The sequence below is a fragment of the Ranitomeya variabilis genome, chromosome 4, assembly GCF_051348905.1.
Source record: "Ranitomeya variabilis isolate aRanVar5 chromosome 4, aRanVar5.hap1, whole genome shotgun sequence".
NCBI classification, from domain to species: domain Eukaryota; kingdom Metazoa; phylum Chordata; class Amphibia; order Anura; family Dendrobatidae; genus Ranitomeya; species Ranitomeya variabilis.
The window spans coordinates 24,114,085-24,130,485 of NC_135235.1; the positions used below are offsets into that span (position 1 = coordinate 24,114,085).

The 16,401-nt window shown below is 43.7% G+C and overlaps 1 protein-coding gene across 1 annotated transcript in view; it reads left to right on the forward strand.

Annotated features, from left to right (window-relative positions):
* Window positions 1-10,334: 10,334 nt before the first annotated feature.
* Window positions 10,335-16,401, forward strand: part of LOC143769517 (transient receptor potential cation channel subfamily V member 6-like) — a 28,370-nt gene continuing 22,303 nt past the window's right edge. Inside the window, exons 1-2 of the mRNA XM_077258143.1 lie at window positions 10,335-10,588; window positions 11,901-11,998. Of these exons, the coding sequence (XP_077114258.1) occupies window positions 10,497-10,588; window positions 11,901-11,998 (190 nt within the window). The 5' untranslated portion in view covers window positions 10,335-10,496. The remainder of the gene's footprint in view (window positions 10,589-11,900; window positions 11,999-16,401) is intronic.

The following is a 16,401-nucleotide window of genomic DNA, read 5'->3' on the forward strand; positions in this document are numbered from 1 at the left end:
CAATGGTTTACACCCACATATGGGGTATCAGTGTACTCAGGACAAATTGCACAACAATTTTTGGGGTCCAATTTCTTCTCTTACCCTTGGGAAAATAAAAAATTGGGGGTGAAAAGATAATTTTTGTGAAAAAATATGATTTTTTATTTTTACGGCTCTGCATTATAAACTTCTGTAAAGCACTTGTTGGGTCAAAGTGCTCACCACACATCTAGATAAGTTCCTTAGGGGGTCTACTTTCCAAAATGGTGTCACTTGTTAGGGGTTTCAATGTTTAGGCACATCAAGGGCTCTCTAAATGCAACATGGCGTCCCATCTCAATTCCAGTCAATTTTGCATTGAAAAGTCAAATGGCGCTCCTTCCCTTCCGAGCTCTGCCCTGCGCCCAAACAATGGTTTACACCCACATATGGGGTATCAGCGTACTCAGGACAAATTGCACAACAATTTTTGGTGTCCAATTTCTTCTCTCACCCTTGGGAAAATAAAAAATTGGGGGTGAAAAGATCATTTTTGTGAAAAAATATGATTTTTTATTTTTACGGCTCTGCATTATAAACTTCTGTAAAGCACTTGTTGGGTCAAAGTGCTCACCACACATCTAGATAAGTTCCTTAGGGGGTCTACTTTCCAAAATGGTGTCACTTGTTAGGGGTTTCAACGTTTAGGCACATCAGGGGCTCTCCAAATGCAACATGGCGTCCCATCTCAATTCCAGTCAATTTTGCATTGAAAAGTCAAATGGCGCTCCTTTGCTTCCAAGCTCTGCCATGCGCCCAAACTGTGGTTTACCCCCACATATGGGGTATCAGCGTACTCAGGACAAATTGTACAACAACTTTTGGGGTCTATTTTCTCCTGTTACCCTTGGTAAAATAAAACAAATTGGAGCTGAAATAAATTTTGTGTGAAAAAAAGTTAAATGTTCATTTTTATTTAAACATTCCAAAAATTCCTGTGAAACACCTGAAGGGTTAATAAACTTCTTGAAAGTGGGTTTGAGTACCTTGAGGGGTGCAGTTTTTAGAATGGTGTCACACTTGGGTATTTTCTATCATATAGACCCGTCAAAATGACTTCAAATGAGATGTGGTCCCTAAAAAAAAATGGTGTTGTAAAAATGAGAAATTGCTGGTCAACTTTTAACCCTTATAACTCCGTCACAAAAAAAAATTTGGGTTCCAAAATTGTGCTGATGTAAAGTAGACATGTGGGAAATGTTATTTATTAAGTATTTTGTGTGACATATGTCTGTGATTTAAGGGCATAAAAATTCAAAGTTGGAAAATTGCGAAATTTTCAAAATTTTCGCCAAATATTCGTTTTTTTCACAAATAAACGCAAGTTATATCGAAGAAATTTTACCACTAACATGAAGTACAATATGTCACGAGAAAACAATGTCAGAATCGCCAAGATCCGTCAAAGCGTTCCAGAGTTATAACCTCATAAAGGGACAGTGGTCAGAATTGTAAAAATTGGCCCGGTCATTAACGTGCAAACCACCCTTGGGGGTGAAGGGGTTAATATGGATCCCAGGGCCTGAAGGAGAGTTTCCTCTCCTTCAGACCCTGGGAACCATCAGGAATACCGTCCGATACTTGAGTCCCATTGACTTGTATTGGTATCGGGTATCGGTATCGGATTGGATCCGATACTTTGCCGGTATCGGCCGATACTTTCCGATACCGATACTTTCAAGTATCGGACGGTATCGCTCAACACTAGTCCTGAGCAGAAAGCAGAAGTCAGGGGGCAAAACCGAGTCATACACAACGAAGCTCACATGCACAGAGGCACAACGATTACAGATGAGTAACCTGGGTCAGCAACCACTAACCGGAATACGGAAGTATCACCGACACCAGACCCAGGAACCACCAGCATTACATAGCCACCCCAGAACCAGAAAGAGGCAACTCACATTAACCCTGACCTGACCAGGACGGAGGTTAGATCATGACAAAGCTCATGGCAGCCAAGCACTCCAGTAGGTGGATGAAAGGCCTGGGTACAAAATTGTGTCTCGGGGTTAAACCACTGGCCCTGTGTTACATCCTTTCCAATCTGCTGTCCATGAAGCAGGCGCTGACGCCTCCTGCCCACAACCCGCAGTTGCACAGACACAACAGTCGGCAAGCACGTCCAGTTCGTTGTCCCAGCGCAGCGTTCAGTTGTCCCTTGTCAGCATATACAGGTCCTTCTCAAAAAATTAGCATATAGTGTTAAATTTCATTATTTACCATAATGTAATGATTACAATTAAACTTTCATATATTATAGATTCATTATCCACCAACTGAAATTTGTCAGGTCTTTTATTGTTTTAATACTGATGATTTTGGCCTACAACTCCTGATAACCCAAAAAACCTGTCTCAATAAATTAGCATATCAAGAAAAGGTTCTCTAAACGACCTATTACCCTAATCTTCTGAATCAACTAATTAACTCTAAACACATGCAAAAGATACCTGAGGCTTTTAAAAACTCCCTGCCTGGTTCATTACTCAAAACCCCCATCATGGGTAAGACTAGCGACCTGACAGATGTCAAGAAGGCCATCATTGACACCCTCAAGCAAGAGGGTAAGACCCAGAAATAAATTTCTCAACAAATAGGCTGTTCCCAGAGTGCTGTATCAAGGCACCTCAATGGTAAGTCTGTTGGAAGGAAACAATGTGGCAGAAAACGCTGTACAACGAGAAGAGGTGACCGGACCCTGAGGAAGATTGTGGAGAAGGACCGATTCCAGACCTTGGGGAACCTGAGGAAGCAGTGGACTGAGTCTGGTGTGGAAACATCCAGAGCCACCGTGCACAGGCGTGTGCAGGAAATGGGCTACAGGTGCCGCATTCCCCAGGTAAAGCCACTTTTGAACCATAAACAGCGGCAGAAGCGCCTGACCTGGGCTACAGAGAAGCAGCACTGGACTGTTGCTAAGTGGTCCCAAGTACTTTTTTCTGATGAAAGCAAATTTTGCATGTCATTCGGAAATCAAGGTGCCAGAGTCTGGAGGAAGACTGGGGAGAAGGAAATGCCAAAATGCCTGAAGTCCAGTGTCAAGTACCCACAGTCAGTGATGGTGTGGGGTGCCATGTCAGCTGCTGGTGTTGGTCCACTGTGTTTCATCAAGGGCAGGGTCAATGCAGCTAGCTATCAGGAGATTTTGGAGCACTTCATGCTTCCTGGCACCTGCTCACAGTGCCAAAACCACTGGTAAATGGTTTACTGACCATGGTATTACTGTGCTCAATTGGCCTGCCAACTCTCCTGACCTGAACCCCATAGAGAATCTGTGGGATATTGTGAAGAGAAAGTTGAGAGACGCAAGACCCAACACTCTGGATGAGCTTAAGGCCGCTATTGAAGCATCCTGGGCCTCCATAACATCTCAGCAGTGTCACAGGCTGATTGCCTCCATGCCACGCCGCATTGAAGCAGTCATTTCTGCCAAAGGATTCCCGACCAAGTATTGAGTGCATAACTGAACATTATTATTTGATGTTTTTTTTGTTTGTTATTAAAAAACACTTTTATTTGATTGGACGGGTGAAATATGCTAATTTATTGAGACAGGTTTTTTGGGTTATCAGGAGTTGTAGGCCAAAATCATCAGTATTAAAACAATAAAAGACCTGACAAATTTCAGTTGGTGGATAATGAATCTATAATATATGAAAGTTTAATTGTAATCATTACATTATGGTAAATAATGAAATTTAACACTATATGCTAATTTTTTGAGAAGGACCTGTATGTCTGTTCACAAATTGTTAGATAGGGCATACATGTTCACTACCACTTTAGATTGTTTGGTGCTGGACAAAGACCAATGCTTATTTTCCAGGCTCCTAAATTAGATTTTTGTCTCTTATTTAACTGTTGCTTCCCTTAAATTTTCTAAATTTGGGTCCTAAAAAGATGGTGGTGTGGTATTGGCCAGTTTCTATATATTTTAAGCACGTCTAAGAGACTGGGTTAATACGCTCCACTATTCAGGCCGCAGCCTTACAGATATTGGATCATGGTCATTGCTAAGCTAAGGCCTTTACCTGAGCTCTGTAGCACTGCCTGTCACCTAAGTAATACACTCCACAGACCTCGTCACTCTCTGGGACATAGCCTGTAATTACTCCATTGTTGCTCAAAACCATGCAAAAGATACCTTCTGCCTAGTTGGGTAGTTTCCAGAAGTGCTTGGTCTTGTGCAGATTGGTCAATGGCACTCCTGTCTCTTTCCCTTGAGGAGGCTGCTTCCAAGTAAGACGAGGCTTGTACATAGGCCTGACAGACTGACCACAATACAGGCCCTCGCTTGTTACACTGGATTCAGAATTTAATTCTTATGCTTTTGGTGTCTGGTAGAATCAAATTTCCTGACATTGATCATAGAGTTCCCCCAATTCCTGTATTATATTCACTTTACAGCGGCTTCACCCACCATGACAGTGGTTCCATTGGGATCCGGTGGCCAAAATGAACGGTGGAGCTCACAAAACGCAGGTTTCACAGCAGCTGGTGGCCCTCTGAAAATGTGAAGAGAGGGCCACATAATGACATGGCGGTGGACGTGGTGGTGGTGGTGGTGGTGGCGGCAGGCTAAGCCCAAAATTCAAATGTGCATGTTATAGCTGGCATTGTAAAGGGATGGGGAATATGTATTCCACTATCTGGCTAATTATTTGGCATAAGGGAGGGTCCTCCCAAATGTAGGAGTGAGAGCTCTTAAAGTAAAAAACGCTCTGTGTGAACATATGCTAAAGGGGGGGTATATATATTTTTTATTTTATTTTTATTTTGCGTTATATACATGTAACTATGAAGAAAAAATGTTTCTTAGTATTTTTCCCATTAAAAAAAAATTTGGGTTTGGTGGGTCTTCTTATAAATCTGTAAAATTGGCGCAATAGTCTGACAACATTCCCAGTTACCATATGTGAGTCAGAAAGGCAGGCCGGCGTCCTCTTCCCATTTAGCTCTTTCCCATCCATTTCAGCTTTTTTCTCAGGCCCCCAGACCTGTTTGTTGGGTCCAGCAGAAAAATATTCGGCTTTCCCATTGACTTGCGTTGAATTCGTTATTCGGTACGAATATGCGGATATCAGAAATTATTCGTGCCGATTTTCCCGAATCTGAATGTTTCACTATTCGCTCATCACTAGTCATCACTCTTCTGTAAAAAATGCTCCCAAATGATCCCCAAAATGGTATAAATAAAATAATAGTCTAAGCCCTCAGACGGCTCCATCAATGAATAAAAAAAATATGTTACGGCTCTTAGGCTATGTTCACACGCTGCGGTTTTTGCTGCGGATCCGCAGCGGATTTGCAGCTGCGGATCCGCAGACGTTTTCCATGCAGGGTACAGTACAATGTTACCAGGGCCGGCGTTAGGGCCAGGCAGACTAGGCAGCTGCCTGGGGCCCCCACTCCCTTGGGGGCCCCCAGCATCTACAGCACACGCTTCACTGATAATAGCATTATCAGTGAAGCTTCCGATGTAGAGACTGGTTAAGGACCTGTAGTGACATCACAATCAGGTGACCTGCAATGTGACCGTGATGTCACCACAGGCCATGTACTCTGGGACTGTCTGGATGTTTCTGCAGTGAAAAAGGAGCGTGCAATGAAGCACAGGAGCACCTCCCCCATCAGAGTGATAGAAGTGCTCATTGGCCAGTGCTCCTGCCCTCCTGCACGGGGCCTCTGAGGGGGAGCTAGAGATGGCAGCTACCAACCTGAGCTGTGAGGTAAGTAGAAGAGCACCGTCCCACTGTGTGTGCTGCTCCTGGTGATGGTGGCTCCTGTCCTGCTGTCAGCTCCTCCTGCTCTTGTCGGCAGTCCCAGCAGAGGAGAGGGCAGGGAGGTGTCTGCTGGGACAGTGCTGCTGGGAGCAGGAGGAGCTGCAGCTGATAGTGTGGAACATCTCATTCCCTCCAGCATAAAGCATGTGTCTGAGGTGTGTGCAGTGTATAGTGTGTGCTGTCTGTGAGCTGTGTGTGTGTTTATGTGAATCACATGTATCAAATGAGCATTTGTTGTGCAGCATCTCTGTGTGTGTGTGTGTGTGTAGGTGTATGTGTGTATATAAGTGCGTGCCGTGTGTGTATATAAGTGTGTGCCGTGTGTGTATATAAGTGCGTGCCGTGTGTGTGTATATAAGTGTGTGTATATAAGTGCGTGCCGTGTGTGTGTATATAAGTGCGTGCCGTGTGTGTATATAAGTGCGTGCCGTGTGTGTGTATATAAGTGCGTGCCGTGTGTGTATATAAGTGCGTGCCGTGTGTGTGTATATAAGTGCGTGCCGTGTGTGTGTATATAAGTGTGTGTATATAAGTGCGTGCCATGTGTGTGTATATAAGTGCGTGCCATGTGTGTGTATATAAGTGTGTGTATATAAGTGCGTGCCGTGTGTGTGTATATAAGTGCGTGCCGTGTGTGTATATAAGTGCGTGCCGTGTGTGTGTATATAAGTGCGTGCCGTGTGTGTTTATATAAGTGCGTGCCGTGTGTGTGTATATAAGTGCGTGCCGTGTGTGTGTATATAAGTGCGTGCCGTGTGTGTGTATATAAGTGCGTGCCATGTGTGTGTATATAAGTGCGTGCCATGTGTGTGTATATAAGTGCGTGCCGTGTGTGTATATAAGTGCGTGCCGTGTGTGTGTATATAAGTGCGTGCCATGTGTGTGTATATAAGTGCGTGCCGTGTGTGTGTATATAAGTGCGTGCCGTGTGTGTGTATATAAGTGCGTACCGTGTGTGTGTATATAAGTGCGTGCCATGTGTGTGTATATAAGTGCGTGCCATGTGTGTGTATATAAGTGCGTGCCGTGTGTGTGTATATAAGTGCGTGCCGTGTGTGTGTATATAAGTGCGTGCCGTGTGTGTGTATATAAGTGCGTGCCGTGTGTGTGTATATAAGTGCGTGCCGTGTGTGTGTATATAAGTGCGTGCCATGTGTGTGTATATAAGTGCGTGCCATGTGTGTGTATATAAGTGCGTGCCGTGTGTGTGTATATAAGTGCGTGCCATGTGTGTGTATATAAGTGCGTGCCGTGTGTGTGTATATAAGTGCGTGCCGTGTGTGTGTATATAAGTGCGTGCCGTGTGTGTGTATATAAGTGCGTGCCGTGTGTGTATATAAGTGCGTGCCGTGTGTGTGTATATAAGTGCGTGCCGTGTGTGTGTATATAAGTGCGTGCCGTGTGTGTGTATATAAGTGCGTGCCGTGTGTGTGTATATAAGTGCGTGCCGTGTGTGTGTATATAAGTGCGTGCCATGTGTGTGTATATAAGTGCGTGCCGTGTGTGTATATAAGTGCGTGCCGTGTGTGTGTATATAAGTGCGTGCCGTGTGTGTGTATATAAGTGCGTGCCGTGTGTGTGTATATAAGTGCGTGCCATGTGTGTGTATATAAGTGCGTGCCATGTGTGTGTATATAAGTGCGTGCCGTGTGTGTGTATATAAGTGCGTGCCATGTGTGTGTATATACTGTAAGTGCGTGCCATGTGTGTGTATATAAGTGCGTGCCATGTGTGTGTATATAAGTGCGTGCCGTGTGTGTATATAAGTGCGTGCCGTGTGTGTGTATATAAGTGCGTGCCGTGTGTGTGTATATAAGTGCATGCCGTGTGTGTATATAAGTGCGTGCCATGTGTGTGTATATACTGTAAGTGCGTGCCGTGTGTGTGTATATACTGTAAGTGCGTGCCGTGTGTGTGTTTATACTGTAAGTGCGTGCCGTGTGTGTGTGTATATAAGTGCGTGCCGTGTGTGTGTATATAAGTGCGTGCCGTGTGTGTGTATATACTGTAAGTGCGTGCCGTGTGTGTGTGTGTATATAAGTGCGTGCCGTGTGTGTGTGTATATAAGTGCGTGCCGTGTGTGTGTATATACGTGCATGTCATGTATGTATGCATAAATGTGTGCCATGTTTGTATGTATGTGTGTGAATAAATGCATGCCATGTATGTGTATAAGTGCGTGCCATGTATGTGTATGTGTGTATAAGTGCGTGCCATGTGTGAGTGTATAAGCATGTGCCGTGTATGTGTGTGTGTTTATATATATATATATATATATATATATATATATATATATATATATATATATATATATATACACACATTTTTTGCATTACTCTAACTTGAATATATGTTAGTATATGTATATGGCTGGGTATAGACACACAGTGATAGCGTGTGAGTGTGGTGTGTGTTTGTGTGTCATGCACATTTTTAAATACTGGCTGAAGAACAGACGAGAGTTTATATATATATATATATATATATATATATATATATATATATATGTCAAAATTGGAACAGCATCACATATTACCGCAGTTGTCGTGCAGCGCTTTCCCAACCAAAGTTCAGTTGGCCTCCAGTAATAAAGATAAAAAAAAGGAAAACAGCACAAAAATTAAAGAAAAAAACGTGCTTTAATGCCTGAATGGCGTGGCAACGTTTCGGATATAGTATCCTATATATAGTATACTATATCCGAAACGTTGCCACGCCGTTCAGGCATTAAAGCACGTTTTTTTCTTTAATTTTTGTGCTGTTTTCCTATATATATATAACATGTTGGCAATCGTGCAACAAATGAGCAAAATGCTCATATATAGGACATTTCATAACATTCCCACATTGTTATGAAAAAATTATATTACAGCACATCCTGCACCCAATGTATTATATAATATATTTAAGGAGACAGAGTCTGTCCATTTGATACCAACTCCACCAAAATGGACACTGACTCCAACTCGCCAGCCCTGCTGCTTATGACATGAAACTGTATGGGGACAGATTCATCTACTAGTGTTCTGTCCCCATCGTTCTTCATTAGCCGGTGTAAAGAGGCCGAGAAACAAGAGCCAAACGACTTCAATATTGTAGATCACACGCATTGAACGGCCTGAACTCAGCTCATGTCAATACAACCAAAATGTTTGAGAGTCATGGTGCAGTATGTGAGCATTGGGGGCCTCATTTTAAACTTTTGCCTAGGGCCCCACATTGTCTAAAACCGGCCCTGAATGTTACCCTATGGAAAACAAAATCCGCTGTGCCCACTTTGCTTTTTTCCGCTAGAAAATCCGCGCTGATTTTCTGCGGAAAAAAAGAAGTAGCATGTCAATTCTTTCTGCGGATTCCGCAGCGGGTTTCCACCTGCACCAATAGGAAAGTGCAGCTGGAAACCCGCAGTGGAATCCGCAGTAGAAACCGCACAAAAAACCACAGTGAAAACCACCGCGGTTTTGCACTGCGGTTTTTCAAAACCAGGACCTGAAAAATCCGCAGGAAAAAAAGGATAGTGTGAACAAGCCCTAAGGGTATGTGTCCACGTTCAGGAAACGCTGCGTTTTTGACGCAGCGCTGAGCCGCAGCGTCCAGATGTTACAGCATAGTGGAGGGGATTTAATGAAATCCCGACTCCACTATGCGTTAAAAAACGCATGCGTTTTTGCCGCGAAAACACACATGCGGTGCTTTTTTCAAAACGCAGCATGTTGCTACAATGAGCAAAACACGCAGGAACACCGCAGGTGACCTGCCAGTGACCTCAGGTGCAGTTTTGGTCAGGATTTTACCTGCATAAAATCCTGACCAAAGCCTGAAGCAATCCTGAACATGGACACATACCCTGAGAAAATGGAGACACAAACCAATTATTTTTTTTTTAACTTCAAAATTATTTTTTCGCCGCTTAAATTAAAAAAAAAATACAGAAGCGAGGACGCGAAGACATTTTTCGACCACCCGAGCACGCTCGGACATGTTTGTGCATCACTAATACTTATCTATAATCACACTGACCCTCAGATCTACTGCAACATGAAGGCTGTAAAAAAAAAAAAAAATTCTGAATTTCCCTTTTTTGTTTTTTTTTTTTCCATTTCATCCTACTTTGGAATCTTTTTTCCCGTTTTTCAGGATATTTTATGGTCAAATGATTGACGTCGTTCAAAACCACAACTCCTGCAAAAAAAAACAAACAAAAACTAGCTCTCATGGAAAAATTGACACAAAAAAAATTCTGGCTTTTGAAGGGGGGGTTAAAAATTAGTTTACAGATTTGCTACACAAGGATCCTAAAGCGGGGATGACGTGCGAAAGCTGTAAGGACAATTGTAAAGTTGGCTTCTGACATTTTCAGGAGCAGGCGGTGTCTGAATACAAGTTTTAAAAACTTGCCAGAAGACAAAAAAAAGAAAAATCTGAATCTTTTTATTTTTACCTTTATGCTCCCTGATGGTGACCGCCCACATTACTGCTGTATGTCCGGCCTCTGATACACAGATCCAGCACTGAACAGGTTAACTTGGAGGAGGAACAGGTCTGGTGAGGATGGGGGATTGGAATGGGGAAGACTCAGGTGAGACGCTGAGCACCTGACGGCTCCTCACAATATCTGAGTTTAAAGGGCCTGCACCGATGATGTGACCCCCCAACACCAGACCTGGGACCACCGACCGAGGCAGCAACATGTTTAATCCATTCAAAGAAAGGCTCAGCACCTGGGCTGCAAAATACCAGCCAGCGGAGGAGGAAAAGATGGACCTGATCCAGAGGAAACGGTACGAGACGTGTGGGGCTACTTTATGGGATTTTATCTGGGACGCGTGGACGAGCCCTTATGCTTGTGTAGACCATGAATGGGAGCGGGCAACTCAACTGCCGCCGAGGGTCCACGAGGCGGAACAACACCAAGAAAACACTGAAGACCCCTTTAACCCCTCACAACCTTGCGATTTTCAGTTTCCAATTTTTCTTCCCCTGCTTCCCAGAGCCATAACTTTTTTTATTATTTTTCCATCAATATGGCCGTGTGAGGGATTGTTTTTTGCGGGACGTGTCGTACTTTTGAATGACCCCATTTATTTTATCATATAGTGTACTGGAAAACAGGAAAAAAAACATTCCAAGTGAGTTGAAATTGCAAAAACAAAAAAAGGCAGTTGCGCAATTTTTTTTAAAATTTATCATGTTCAATATATGGTAAAACTGACTTGGCAATATGATTCCTAGTTGTTGTTGTTTTTTGTTTCGTTTTTAAATGGTAAAAAAAATTGAAAGTTTGTAATAACATGTTTTGCTTATGTCACCATGTTCCAAGACCTGTAGTGTTTTTTTTAATTTTTCAGAACCTGGGGATGGGTGAGGGCTTATTTTTTGCACCCTGAGCTGATGTTTTTATTGGTACCATTTTGGGGTTGATGAGGTCCACCTTTTTAATGGATTTTATTGCAATGTTGCAGCAGAAAAAAACAACAATGTAATTCCGGTGCTTTGATTTTATTTTTTTTTATTTTTGTTACCCTGTTTAGCGATCAGATTAATTTATATTTTGATAGGACACACTTCTGAACACAGAGATACCAAATGTGGGTATTTTTTACCTTTTTAATTGTTTTATTTTGAATGGAGCAAAAAAGGGGTGACTTGAACTTTTGTGGGGGTTTTTTTTTGCTTTTTTTTTCTCACTTATTACTGAATCTAATAGTCCCCTTAGGGGATTTGAAGCCGCGATTGTCCAGTTGCTTTTGCTACACATAGCAGGGCATTGGCAGTATGGCAGAAATCGGAAGGTATGAACGTCAGCCACAGGCCGGCATTCGAAGGATGAATGTCCTGACAGGCACGGGGGTCATCAGCAGACCGCCAGCTATCCTGACGAGAGCGAATATTTTCGACTCCCTCCTTATTCAGCAAGCTATAGCGCTAATCAAAGAAGCTGCAGTGGGAACCCGGTTTCCTGGAGCGCTCCAATAATCAGCTGTTCGGACCCGCAGCTGCATGTGTCGCGGCTGTGTGACAGTCATCTGGGTGGGTGGTCGGATAATTTTATAGTCCGTGGTGAAATAATTCTGCTCCATCCTTTTTATTAAGGATTCTGGACCTTCCTCTTCTTCGAGCTGCAAAGGAAAATGACATTCAACGACTAAAGGAACTTCTAGAAGATGAGAGTTGTGATCCATTCCAGAGAGGTGAGGGACCAAGGGATGAAGTAAGAATGGAAATGTGTATGTGGCCTATGTGATACATTGTATTTACTAGTGTTACATCCCTACCCGGACTTGCTTTTGTCACCTGGTGTCACCGTATTCATCCTGCGGGAGGCGCTGGTGTCATGGTTAATATTACTGAATGGTGCAGATGCTATTTAGCCTAGGATACCGTTGCAACTGGGACATGTGGAGCCACCCAGTTGGGTGGAATGAGGACGTAATAAGAGGACATATGGTCAACCTCCGGGGGGAGGGAGGAGACTGATTCTGCCCAGTGCCTGGGCAATAAATAGAAGCAAACAAATGATTAAAAGGGTAATTTTTAGGCTTAAAAAATGAACAGCAAATAAATTCATAACTAAACAAATTGATTTCCACTTTCACAAATAATTTTTTTTTTTTAGAATTCAATTCACAGGAGTCCAGCAAAATGGCACTCTATTAGGCTACTTTCACACATCAGTTTTTTTCCATCAGGCTCAATCCGGCAAATTTTGAAAAAAACGGATCTGTAGCTAATTGTGAAACTGATGCGACGGATCTGTTTTTTCGTCTGATCTGACTAGCTGATCGAGAGGGAGAGAGAGACCAGAATAGAAAAAGCATGCTCAGTTTAGAAAAACGGAATCCGTGGCCGGAATCCTTCGTTTGAGGGATCCGGCACCATAGGATTCCTTTCTACCAAACGCCGGATTCGTCGCTGTCCGTATTTCCAACGGACACAAGAAATGTCGTATGTCTGTTTTCTCCGGCCTCCGGAAAAACAATTTTCGATGGATCCGATGAAAAACTGATTAACCCCTTCCCGACCCATGACGCCACGTAGGCGTCATGAAAACCCGTGCCAATCCGACCCATGACGCCTATGTGGCGTCATGGAATGATCGCGTCCCTGCAGATCGGGTGAAGGGGCTAACTCCCATTTTACCCGATCTGCAGAGACAGGGGGAGTGGTACTTCAGCCCAGGGGGGGTGGCTTCACCCCCACGTGGCTACGATCGCTCTGATTGGCTGTTGAAAGTGAAACTGCCAATCAGAGCGATTTGTAATATTTCACCTAAAAAACTGGTGAAATATTACAATCCAGCCATGGCCGATGCTGCAATATCATCGGCCATGGCTGGAAATACTGAAGTGACCCCCCCCACACCCACCGATCGCCCCCCCAGTCCTCCGTTATGGGGTCCGGTCCCCTCCGTCCGCCTGCCGGCTCCCCCGTCCTCCTGTCCGCTCCCTCCTTGTTTCGATTCACCCCCCCTGTGGTCCGATCACCCCCCCTGTGCTCCAATCCACCCCCCCACCACCCCTTCATACTTACCGATCCTCCCGGTGTCCGTACGTCTCCTCGCTGGGCGCCGCCATCTTCCAAAATGGCGGGCGCATGCTCAGTACGCCCGCCGAATCTGCCAGCCGGCAGATTCCTTACAAGTACATTTTGATCGCTGTGGTAGGTTCTATCACAGCGATCAAAATAAAAAAAATAATAAATAACCCCCCCCCCTTTATCACCCCCTTAGGTAGGGACAATAATAAAATAAAGAAAATATTTTTTTTTTTTCTTTTTCCACTAGGGTTAGGGTTAGAACTAGGGTTAGGGTTAGAACTAGGGTTAGGGTTAGAACTAGGGTTAGGGTTAGAACTAGGGTTAGGGTTAGGGGTAGGGTTAGGGTTACAGGTAGGGTTAGGGTTAGGGGTAGGGTTAGGGTTATGGCATGTGCGGATTTGGCCGCGGATCCGCAGCGGATTGGCCGCGGATCCGCAGCGGATTGGCCGCTGCGAATTCGTAGCAGTTTTCCATCAGGTTTACAGTACCGTGTACACCTATGGAAAACCAAATCCGCTGTGCCCATGGTGCGGAAAATTCCGTGCAGAAACGCTGCGTTGTATTTTCCACAGCATGTCAATTCTTTGTGCGGATTCCGCAGCGTTTTACACCTGTTCCTCAATAGGAATCCGCAGGTGAAATCCGCACAAAAAACACTGGAAATCTGCTGTAAATCCGCAGGTAAAACGCAGTGCCTTTTACTTGCAGATTTTTCAAAAGTCGTGCGGAAAAATCTCACACGAATCCGCTACGTGGGCACATACCCTTAGGGTTAGGGTTGGAATTAGAGTTAGGGTTGGAAATAGGGTTAAGATTAGGCTTGTGGTTAGGGTTACGGATAGGGTTAGGGGTGTGTTGGGGTTACAGTTGTGGTTAGGGTTGGGATTAGGGTTAGGGTTGGGATTAGGGTTAGGATTAGGGTTGGAATTAGGGTTACGGGTGTGTTGGGGTTAGGGTTGTGGTTAGGGGTGTGTTGGGGTTAGTGTTGAAGTTAGAATTGAGGGGTTTCCACTGTTTAGGCACATCAGGGGTCTCCAAACGCAACATGGCGCCACCATTGATTCCAGCCAATATTGCATTCAAAAAGTCAAATGGTGCTCCCTCCCTTCCAAGCCCCGACGTGCGCCCAAACAGTGGTTTACCCCCACATTTGGGGTACCAGCGTACTCAGGACAAACTGGGCAACAACTGTTGGGGTCCAATTTCTCCTGTTACCCTTGCAAAAATAAAAAATTACTTGCTAAGACATAATTTTTGAGGAAAGAACAATTATTTTTTATTTTCACGGCTCTGCGTTGTAAACTTCTGTGAAGCACTTGGGGGTTGAACGTGCTCATCACACATCTAGATAAGTTCCCTTGGGGGTCTAGTTTCCAAAATGGGGTCACTTGTGGAGGGTTTCTACTGTTTAGGCACATCAGGGGCTCTGCAAATGCAACTTGACGCCCGCAGACCATTCCATCAAAGTCTGCATTTCAAATGTCACTACTTCCCTTCCGAGCCCTGACGTGCGCCCAAACAGTGGTTTACCCCAACATATGAGGTATCAGCGTACTCAGGACAAATTGGACAACATCGTTCGTGGTCCAGTTTCTCCTTTTACCCTTGGGAAAATAAAAAAATTGTTGCTAAAAATCATTTTTGTGACTAAAAAGTTAAATGTTCATTTTTTCCTTCCATGTTGCTTCTGCTGCTGTGAAACACCTGAAGGGTTAATAAACTTCTTGAATGTGGTTTTGAGCACCTTGAGGGGTGCAGTTTTTAGAATGGTGTCACTTTTGGGTATTTTCAGCCATATAGAACCCTCAAACTGACTTCAAATGTGAGGTGGTCCCTAAAAAAAATGGTTTTGTAAATTTTGTTGTAAAAATGAGAAATCACTGGTCAAATTTTAACCCTTATAACTTCCTAGCAAAAAAAAAAATTTGTTTCCAAAATTGTGCTGATGTAAAGTAGACATGTGGGAAATGTTATTTATTAACTATTTTGTGTCACATAACTCTGGTTTAACAGAATAAAAATTCAAAATGTGAAAATTGCGAAATTTTCAAAATTTTTGCCAAATTTCCATTTTTTTCACAAATAAACTCAGAAATTATTGACCTAAATTTACCACTAACATGAAGCCCAATATGTCACGAAAAAACAATCTCAGAATCGCTAGGATCCGTTGAAGCGTTCCTGAGTTATTACCTCATAAAGGGACACTGGTCAGAATTGCAAAAAACGGCAAGGTCATTAAAGCCAAAATAGGCTGGGTCATGAAGGGGTTAAACATGAGACCATCCGTCGCAATCCGATGCTAATACAAGTCTATAAGAAAAAAACTGACTCGGCGGAAACTTTTGCCGGATCTGTTTTTAAAAAAATTCACCGGATTGTGCCTGACGGCAAAAAACTGATACGTGAAAGCAGCCTCATTTCAGCTGTAGAAGTGACAGAGTTGATCCAATCAATTATCAGTTGATTTCCTTCACCATTTCTAGAGCAAAAAGTCAAAGCCCCAAATAGCATCTGCCATTAGCGATCACATGATGTTGTTATGCGATTTCAGCACATTCTTTTTGCCCTTTACTAGGGATGAGTGCAGCTGTAGACGTTCGGGTTCTGGTACCTGATCCAAACCTTAGTCCGAAGTTCGGGTATCAGAACTGTGCAGAACTTGATCCGGAGCCTGATTGAAAGCAATGGGGACCCGAACTTTAGAGCATCAAAATTTCTCTCGCTCTCGAGCGTTCTAGATAGCACTCAACAGCCCGACTAATCTAATAGTAGGGGCGTGACCAATAGGCTGCAAGGGCTCTGCATCGCCCTTGTGTGAACAGCGCCACAGACAGGCTTTTTTTGTGCATTAATGTCAAGCAACCACCCCCTCCATGGATTGGCAGGTCATGAGTGGTTGTCTCATCGGCTTTTTTTGCACCTTTGCTAGGTTGGTCCACTGCATCCTGTTGGTGCATTTGTCTGGAGGCCTGGGCAGCTAAACATCTCTGTTCTGCTTATACTTTTCTCAATGTTTCGTAGGAATTTTAAGTCCCCCTTTTTTTTGTTGCTTAGG